Source organism: Ptychodera flava, unplaced genomic scaffold (assembly GCF_041260155.1).
Source record: "Ptychodera flava strain L36383 unplaced genomic scaffold, AS_Pfla_20210202 Scaffold_39__1_contigs__length_1403739_pilon, whole genome shotgun sequence".
In the NCBI taxonomy this organism is placed as follows: domain Eukaryota; kingdom Metazoa; phylum Hemichordata; class Enteropneusta; family Ptychoderidae; genus Ptychodera; species Ptychodera flava.
In genome coordinates this window covers 312,501-322,976 of record NW_027248361.1, presented here as the reverse complement: position 1 = coordinate 322,976, position 10,476 = coordinate 312,501, and the positions used below count along the sequence as shown (strand labels likewise).

Genomic DNA, 10,476 nt, shown 5'->3' with positions numbered 1-10,476 from the left:
TGCGATGGACAAGGGGATTTTTTAATCATTGATTGATTTATTTGTTTGTTTGACTGTTTTTGTTTATTTTTTATTTACACTAAGTTATAACTTATTTGCATTTCTATCTCTGTCTGTCTCTGTGTCTGTCTCTCTTTCTGTGTCTGTCTGTCTGTATCTCATGGATGAAGAGCACGAAAAATATTCTTAGACTGCGGTGCCAACGTAGCTTCAACAGTCAATCTTTTCAGGGAAACGTACCCGGGTGCAAAAGATTACATCATCCACTCGTTTGAGATTGATGCAGGACTGGCACCATATTTTGCATATTATCAGGACAAAGGTCACACACTCCACTGCCCTGTCGGTGTTGCTGACAAGGACGGTAAGGCAATACACTTTCTTGCACGTCCATGCTTTCACTCAACTTTGCTTGAAGATGCCAACATTCTCTTTTGCTTACTCCGGGACGTTGAATAAAGTAGACTTCATGTAGTTTAGCATCTCGCCTGAAAGTCACATTGTAAGGGCCAATAGCTGTACCTTTTATGCTTCTTTAACCATAATAATGTCAAATTAAGTATGCATTTTTACTCCCGAAAGCAAGTTGAGGTACACAGTATTCAACGTCTAAACACAGGCTGTGCGTGTGTTGACCGCATTGATATTGTTATCGGTTGAATTCAAGTAACGACCATAGTCATTCAAAACCCATCGTGTATAAGGTGTGTTTACTAGCTGATTAGAAAGTGCTTTGACACGATGTTGGGAGATGTTGACGTACAAAACAAAAATAGTTGGCAAATGGCGCTGTCTCCTATCATTTTGAGTAAGCATTTGATAAAAAAATGTAAATTTTTAAACAGAAAATCTCACTCAGTCGCTGTCACTTCAATCTCTAACTGCAGGGCTTGCACATTTCAAAGTTAACTCATAAAAAGAAATTACACGGAAAGTTTAGTTCTTCAATTTTAAGTACGTTCCATAAAGAATGTAGCGACTAAGCTTTCCTTCCTGTGTCATTCATTAAGTGAATAATCTGAGCTGCAGTAAAACCAAATGAACGGAGATACCAAATACCTTCATTCATGTACTTCCCTTTGAAGTCACTGTTTGTCAAGAGGGACAACAAAAGACATCATGCCGTTGTGCTTCTCTCTCTCTCTCTCTCTCTCTCTCTCTCTCTCTCTCTCTCTCTCTCTCTCTCATACGGTGTGTGTAGATTTATTTCCATGGTGATAAGACCATTCTCTCTTATCTTTGTGACTTTTATTTGTCGTTTGAAATTATGGCCCCTTAGATTTGTTTGCCCAGCCCTTATAAACAACACATACTTATATACATACACACACTATCAAATAAACTCTTCACACTTTGCAGTAACAAGAAACTACCTTATTTTATCAAAGCGATGACACAACAAACACCTGTCACAGGTAGTGTCAGACTCTGTCACCGACCTCTTCGTATCTGCCTTCCGCGTTTGTGCAATCAATCTGTACAGTGGTTTGCTTGGAAGCATTGGCATCAGACGGACTAGACATATTGTCTAAATCGAGGTGTTGCCAACGCTGTCGGGTGCAATAAACAGCTGAGAATTTTAATATATGTCAGGAGAGGAGAGAAATCGAAGGATAGACGTGTCACCAAGACTAAGCAATAAAATTGCATCAAGGGCAAAAGTTGCCGGGGCTCAGCTATACAATACTTTAGTGCTGTGGTCACAGTTCACCAGTTTTATGCTTGTGCAGTCAAAATGGCAACTCTCAATGTCTACCAACATATTGTGGCTGAGATGTGACAACAGTAGCCGTGACCCCTATGCTCCAGTTCAGGCATAGACCTAGAAAGATTGTTCAGGGCTATTCTCTGGAAGTTGTAGTGGGCAAACGATTGTTGGTAGTGGTCAATCTAGACATTTTATTGTCGTCCAAGTTGTTCGAACTGTTCGTGTGATAGGTAAATGGCTGTTTTTAGTCATAAAATGGTACAATAGCCAATAACCTTGACTTCAGTAGGTAGACTGGGAACCTGAAGCAAACCTATTGAGCGTACGTTGTTATTGCTTTCAAAGACGCAGTGTTGACCTTTGAAACTGTCAACGGCATCATTTCAGGGTTGCACCTTCGACGCACAATTGTCTCAAAGTTTGTTCCAATAAAACACGTACCTTCGATGCTGAAGACCTTCAGGAGATAATTATGGATGCGTTCTGCACTAATTGATGGGCTGGACATTTATTTGAGATTTTCAAAATGTACATATGTCGCACTTAGAGTTCAGAGCAATTGTTTCGGGAAGATTTTGGGTAGACAGATGTGCAATGTAACTCATCATGGAAGCTGTTACCACGGTTTTCCGTAGATTGGCCCATGACAACCAAACCCTAATCCAGTCTTCCACAAGTCCTTATCCACGTTCAACAAAGAGGGCCTCCTTATGGAATTTGTAGGATATTTTGGCACTAGTGTTTGCATTTCTGTAAAGACCAAAGGCCATATCGCTATAGGGAAAATGCTAGACTTGAGTGAGAAAGTGACGCTTTCTCGCAATTGGTGAGAACATCTTGTTATTCTCACCATTGTCAGTGAGACATTTTGAATTCTCACTGGTGAGTGGTGAGCAGTGCGAAATGCGCACTGTCTGGTGAGAATCAAGGATGGTAACAGATTCTCACCGGTGAAACTGGAAATTCTCACCAAGCACACACAGTCAGAATGGTAATTTTCCCTGTGAGAATGTATCATACTCATCATTTACTGGTGAGAATCAACCAGACTCGCCGTTTATTGGTGAGAATCAGCTAGACTCGTTATTCACTGGTGACAATTAACCAGATTGATTCTGACCAGTAAAAAACAAGTCTGGCTGATTCTCCCCAATGAACGGCGAATCTGGTTGGTTCTCACCGTTGAATAATGAGTATGATACATTCTTACCGTGAAAATAACCATTCTCACTAGAATCTGTAGACTAGTCTAGCCGGTGAGAATCTGTGATCATACTTGATTCTCACCGAGGAGTGCATTTCTCACTGCTCTCTAGTGAAAATTAAAAACAAGCGACCTAACGGCCGATATAGCTTTGCTGTGTTTATGTAGAACATAACTATTTTTAACACATGTTGATGAAGAAAGTGGAAATCTTTGATAGCTCATTTCTGTGGCCAGAAAAAGTGGCTAAAATAGCTGCAAAAATACACAATTGAAGATTTCATCATAATTTGAATATATCACATTGGATCATCCCTTAGAACAAGTCAACCAAAACTATCTGATGAGTAGTTTTTTGAGAATGATTTTTTCTGACCAAATAGCAAATATTGCCTTAAAATTAAAAATTGCAGATTTCAACATAATTTCAATATATCATATATTAAAATAATCCCTTGGAAACTTCATACCAATTTGAAATATCAAAGCTGTCAGACTTTCAGTTTTTGAGAAAACAAATTTTTTGACCAAAAACGGCAAAAATTGCCCCCAAATACAAAAATTGCAGATTTCATCATAATTTCAATATATCACATCTAGTTCATCTTTAGGAGCCTGCATATCGAATTTCAAAGCTATCAGACAAGTAGTTTTGGAGAAATACATTTTTGACCAAAAAAGGGAAAAAATTGCCCCCAAAATACAAAATTGCAAATTACATCATATTTCAATAAATATCATTTAATTCATTTGTAGGAACCTGTATACCAAATTTCAAAGCTATCAGATGAGTATTTTTGGAAATACACATTTTTTGACCAAAAATGGCAAAACTTGCCTTAAAAATACAAATTTACATATTTCTGCACAATTTGAACAAATCTGAAATAGATCATCCCGAGGGACCTATGTAATAAATATCAAAGCTATCTGACGTGTAGTTTTGAAGTAGAAGATTTTTTAAAGATTTTTTGAACAAAAACGACAAAAATTTAAAATACAAATATGCGAACCACGATTTGATCAACTCTAACTGAAGTCACCCTAAGTAAATTGCATATCAAATTTCAAAGCAATCGGACGTGCCCTTCCAGAGAAGACGATTATTTTACCAAAAACAGCAAAAATGACCCAAATACAAATATGCAAATTTCCACACAATTTGAATAAACTTGAGTGAGGTCACCCCAAGTGAACTGCATATGAAATTTCAAAGCAATCGGACTTGCGGTTTCAGAGGAGAAGGCAATTGTTGACGGACGGACGACGACGACGACGACGATGACAGACGACGACGGAAAATCAACCTATTTGATAAGCCCCGCGTCACTGAAAGTCGAGCTAAATATTCTCACTGACAGCGGTGAGAATAACAAGAGATTCTCACCAATTGGGAGAAACGTCATTTCTCGCTCCAGCATCGCAAGTTTTTTTCTGATGGTGTATTTATCTACAGAATCAGTGGGTTGGTAACAGGATGGGTAAAGCCTGTCATTACAGATTTATTACCGCCACTGGAATCCCAGATGTTTAAGAAATGGACAGTATCGACTCTGATGAAGATGTATTGGTAATTTTTCAAAATGATTGTATCAGTGAAAATGTTACCTCAGAAAGCGTATGTATGTATATACAGTAATTAATGACACCGAACATTGAAGAGGACATATTGGATTAAAAAATGGGAGTATTGTAAGTCGTTTTAGGTTTTCTGCCCCCTAAAAACTGTGGTGTTTCCTGTGACCCTCCTTAAAATTTCTCGCGTAGTAAATTGATGCCCCATGAAAATCCGCTGGCACCCTGGAAGTAAAAATCTGGAGACGTTTCTTTCATCGGTAAGTTTGAAGAAGCAATAACCTTTAGCTTCGCCGATGAATTGCCCTCTTCAATAACTCATTCCGTCCGTTGTTGATTGTACCTATAATATGACCGCTTTTCTAAAATAGTCGAGTCAATGACATCAAGGTTGACTGGCGACGGCCAACGAATTTCCAAAAGCTTGAAAAAAAACGCCATTGTGTGTACGGGGCGTACACCGTCGGACTGTGTGCAATCCATTCAGGTGGGTTTGTATCGCGCTATTGTGAAAAAGCAATGGTTCGTTAAGCACCTAAGATCTCCAAGGAAACCTACTGGAGGTCATGGCTTTTTTATGACATTAGAGAGGTTTGGCTACACGTCTTACGTGAACGTGAACGCGTAGAATCCACAAAACTCTTGCTCAGTTTGCCACAGGTGAATAATCATCGCATCACAACAGACAGTGCTCGCCAAAGAACAAATCACGGGCGCTCGCTGCATTTCTGGGATGGCAACAATTTCATTGGATATAGTTTTTGTCTTGTACACTGGCTCTTGCGTGCTGCACAGGTGTTTCAAAATAGTCGACTGAATAACGCCCTGCGCGATATCGCGGTCAGCGGTAGCGTGAATGACGTGCAGTGGTACGTGAACGCCGCGTATGAACCTGCCGTAGCGCTCACGCACTCTGTCACTAAAGTAACGCGCTTACAGATATCGCGCGCAGAGCGTTAGGGAGCCGTCATTATATACGCCCCCGGCGGGGGGGGGGGGGTCGGAGGAATTTCATCGGACACTCCCAAATTTCGAGTGTGCCCCTCCCCCGCCAACCATGATGGATTTTAGTAACATTCCTATCTAAACAGAATTTTGACTGACCCCCCTCCCTTAGAAAAGTTACATATCAACACATGTTTTTGTAAAATTTCCAAAAATACAGCAACAATGAAGACCTTTCAAATCCTGATGTACGCTGCTAGATTATCATCGGTTATCTCATGACAGTTGAAAAAGGTAAAACCATCAAAATGAAATTCAAAGACGCGTTAAAATAGATATAAAAGCTCATGCTATCAACCAGTATCGAACCATATAGGGAGAACACGCGAGAGACTGAAGGGGAAGGTGTCAGAGGGTGGTGTCCCCTATCTTGCGTGGAAGATTTTGAGAAATTGATGTGTGCAATGGTGCAGTCTGGTGCAATCTGAGAGGTGTTTTAATTTCTTTTTTATTTTTAACTAAACTGTTAGCACACCCAAGGGGGAGAGCACGAGAGGGGCTCCCCTCGAAATTGATGTGTGTAATAGTGCAATCTGCGAGGTATTTCAATTTATTTTGCATTTTAGTAAAACTGTTTGAAAATGACATTTAACACTGATATTTTTATTACATTTTGCATGATCAGTGTTTTAGTCACAATATTCATAACCAAACAATGAAAATACATTTTGTACTAAACAGTTCAGTTTGCCAGAGATTGATGACTAAAGAATATGTAGGAATGAAAAATCTACGATCTTCTTGTGTCATTTGCAAAATCTTACATTTCTGTAAACGATATTAGAGGACCATCAGTCAGAGACAGTATTTTTTTAATCCATTCAGTGTTTGTTTGCAATTTCGCCAACCGTGCACTTTCAGCTGCCACTTCTAATGAAAAGCCGACTGAATACGGCTTGGTAAAATGTCAAAATAGTCAAGAAGTCCATTAAAATATCCGTGATAATAACGGATGAATTCACAACAGTTCAGTTTTGTCCTACATCGTGTGAAAAGTTTTGAGAAATTGACATGTCCAATGGTCATGGTGCAGTGTGGTGCAATCTGAGTTTTTTTTCAATTTGTTTTTTTTTTACTAGTAAAAGTGTTAGAACACCCTAAGCACGAGAATGAAAGGGGAGTGTCCCCCTTGCATAGAAAATTTTGAGAAATTAATGTGTGCAATGGTGAAATTTCAATTTACTTTGCACCAAATCTTGAGTAAACCCCCTTCTTTCCCTCCACATTTTGAGCACCCCCTTGTAGCTTTTATATTTCTGAGTGACCCCTCCAATTCCTCCGACCCCTACAGTCCGTAAATAATGACGGCTGCCTTACTCTGCAGCCGACACTTCAGCATATCAGTGATGAACTTTACTCAGTGAAATTATAACCATTCTAGAAATGAGATGAGCGTTCATGGAACTAGTGAACTGCCTTTAATTACGTGTGGTAGTGGCATCTCCACTGACCTGCACCACATCCCTACCACTACTGTGACAATTTGCCATGAAAGAGTACTTGTACGTGTTGACCTGCCATGAAGAAAATGTAGACAATAAGACATCAGTATTTTCCCCAAAGTGTAATCAATTGATGTACTTGCTCTCGCCTTTAGAGGGATGAGCTGACCGAGAAATATATCAATGTTCTGCCAACAAGGTTAAACAGTTCAAGAACGACTGCGTCTTTTTGGTTGTTTTTGTTTGTTTGTTTGTTTGTTTGGGTTTTTTTTTTTTGGTGGGGGAGATGGGCCAAATATCTTGACGTGACTTTAGCCAGATGTTGTAATATCCTCGGAAGATCATTAATTTTCGACTGGGGAGGAAACTTACGGTTATTAATCATGTCGGATGACGTAATTCATAAATTGACCCAGAATTTGAAAAAGTAAGCATCCTGGGAGCCGTCTCCAGATCCTCCGGGATAAGGCCCTAATAGTTTGTTAATACAACGTACTGATATGTCCTCCGTTTCGTTCACTCAAATCCTGTCAGACCCGCATTTGGAGATTTCACAAATATTCGGAGGGGGCGCCGTGAAGGGTGGGATATGAACGGTTTGGACAGGGAATAGTAGACTCCGGGCCCCACAGCCCCTCGTTCGCTACTCAGCTCCATGCTCAACCATATGGTGATGCGCCCTCAACGGTCTTTCTAGTAAGCGAGGCTCACCGAGCCAACCAGCCAGTCAGACAGACAGACAGACAGACAGAGACAGACAAAGAGAGAGAGGGAGACAGACAGGCAGACAGACATACAAACAAACAGACAGACATACAAACAGACAGACAAAAGGATACACAGGCAGACAGAGACTGACAGATCCACAATCTGAGACAGAGAGCCACAGACAGAGGCACTAAGACACAAGACAGAGAGCCACAGACAGAGGCACTAAGACACAGAGACAGGCAATACCATACGGTGTGGGTGAGGTGCAATCTGAGTTTATTTTGAATTTATTTTGTACTTAGTAAGACTGATATTTTTTTCTTGATCACTGATTGAGTAACAATAGTCAACAATCCAACATTGAAGAAAGTGGACTTCATGTATTTTGAAAATGTTGGCGCCGCCCAAGGTGGCGCACCTCCAGAGAATGAGAGAGTCAGATTTCCAACAAATTTTGTTACAATTTCTTTTCTGTGGTCTGCTATGATCAATTGTTTTCAAGACATTACTGCAGCAATGTTTTTTCTTTCCTTCACCTATAGACAATTTTCCCCCAAAATCCTCCAGCCCTCCCCGAAATCAAATGGTTCCCCCCCTAGGAAAAGCAAGCCTTGACGGCGGATCTTGTCTGATTTTGTTCGTTTATAATGAGACTAGTAGAAAATTGTAGGAAAGTGTTAAATTTTCGGACAATGTGTAGAAATGATCTCCTATTACCTATATCAGAGAAAGAAAATTATACAAAAACTGAATACTTGGTGTGGAGGGGCATGCCCTCTTCAAAAAACTACAGTATTGAAATTTGTCTTCTTCGAAGCTTCTTCAAGGTAATACCCGCTGAACACATTCTTCCTCTCAGAGTTGAAACAGGACGATATAGAGGCGAGACAGTGGCCAATCGTACATGTAAACTATGTGACTCAAATGATGTCGAGGATAATGTTCATTTTATTTTCCATTGCTCATTGTATGATGACTTACGGTTTTCTTGCTATAATTCTGTGAGTGAATCTTGTCCTGAATATTTTTCTTATGATGATATACGTAAGCTGAAATATATCATGGTAAATCACCCAAGAGTTACCTCAAAATTCATTGTTAGAGCCTTTAATAGGCGACGAAATGTTTTGTATGTTCCTAATTAGTGATTTGTGAGATTTCTTTGTTTTTCTAATTATATAGCACCCTCAATGATTTGTTGAATGAATTATATTTCATAGTGACTTATAAGCCCGATGAACTGGGTAATTCATCTTGTATTTTGCTCTTTGAGTTATATACTTTCGTATATATATACATGTCACTATAATAAACATACTACTACTACTGCATCCGCAAATGTTTTTATCTAAACATATTACCATATGATCATGGCAGGAAATATGACTGCGTATAACGAGGGAGTGTGGTTTCCAGGGAAAGAGAACGCTGGACGGGATATGCAGTGGGGAGGCGGAAGCCTATTTGTCAGTCGAAAAGAAGGCGTTGATAAAGAAGATGGCGGTAGAAGAAAGTTGTCTAGACATGACGTCATCCCTACGGTTGACCTATCGCAGTGGATACAACGAAACGTCGATAAAAAAGACTATGTCATTTTTAAGCTGGACGTTGAGGGCGCAGAGTACGGCATTTTGCGGAAAATGCTAAAAGATGGTACATTTGCATGGATTGACAAGTAGGTATAGTTTCATAGAAGTTCATTGTCTCTGCAACCGCCATACAGTATGGGTTTGTCTTAATCCATTTGTCTACCTGTTACTGTGTCTCTGTACCTCTGTCTGTTGCCCTGTAGCATTGTCTGTCAGTCTGCCTTTACCAACCTCTATCTTTCTGTCTGTCTCAGTGTCTCTTTGTCGCTCTCTCCTCCCTCCCCCCTCTCTCTCTCTCTTAGGTAGAACAGTAAAAATATAACAAACTTATAGTATGCTGATATTTATCCAACTGTTCTTTGAGTCGACGAAAGTGACACGAATTTTGTAATAATATCTTATGACTGCCAATTTTGAAAGCAACCAAAATTAAAATGCCAGCGTCTCTTTCTAATTAATTGACACCGTGTACATATCTTTGTCGGGTGCCAGATTTTATGGGGAATACCATGCTAGGCAGCCAACAGGCGAAACAGCCGAAGAAAAGAAGCGAATCACTACCGCTGTGGCAAAGCAACTATCAGACATCATCACGTGGTCAGCAGAGAACAAGACAATTCAAAGATTTTGACAAGGTTAACTTACCAAGGGTAAGTAATAGAAGTTGGCCATTTTCCTTTTAAATCACAACATCCACTCTACGTCGTTCAGGCATCCTGATAGCTGCGGGTGAATTTAAAGGGATACAGTTATCGGAACTGTGCCGAAAGGTCACTAGGGACCCCTACGACCGATGTAAATACTGTATCCAAGGTACGTTGGCGTTTGATGAAAGTTAAAACGTGTCTGTGATAATGTACATACTGAAATTTAAATGTTGCAGTTTCAGTTGACATGATGCATCTATATATATAGTGCATGAAATACATTGTTTGTAAACAAGAAGGCCGTACATGCGCAGTTCTGACGACCGCCTTCCTTTAATCCCTATAGAGTTTTCACAGTTTTGTTAGAAAACCTATTGTGAGAAGTTATCATTTGGTAAAAATCACAGGTCCTTACAATAGTCCGTGGGCTAGAGGGGGTCTACGTGCACCCCCACAGGATAACACACCTGTGTTTTTCAGAAGCCTTGGGATCCCTAGAATACGAAATGAATTGCCTGATCTATGTGTCTAGCTAAAAAATAGGTAGAATTTGACGATAGCTACGAAAGTAATTTTTGATATAAACTTTGGGGCA

General features: G+C 39.9%; 1 protein-coding gene across 1 annotated transcript in view; it reads left to right on the top strand.

Moving 5' to 3' along the window:
• Positions 1–176: 176 nt before the first annotated feature.
• LOC139127932 (uncharacterized) overlaps positions 177–10,476 on the top strand; it is an 11,327-nt gene continuing 1,027 nt past the window's right edge. Inside the window, exons 1-3 of the mRNA XM_070693784.1 lie at positions 177–364; positions 9,023–9,320; positions 9,727–9,884. Coding sequence (XP_070549885.1) covers positions 9,028–9,320; positions 9,727–9,865 — 432 coding nt within the window. The 5' untranslated portion in view covers positions 177–364; positions 9,023–9,027 and the 3' untranslated portion in view covers positions 9,866–9,884. The remainder of the gene's footprint in view (positions 365–9,022; positions 9,321–9,726; positions 9,885–10,476) is intronic.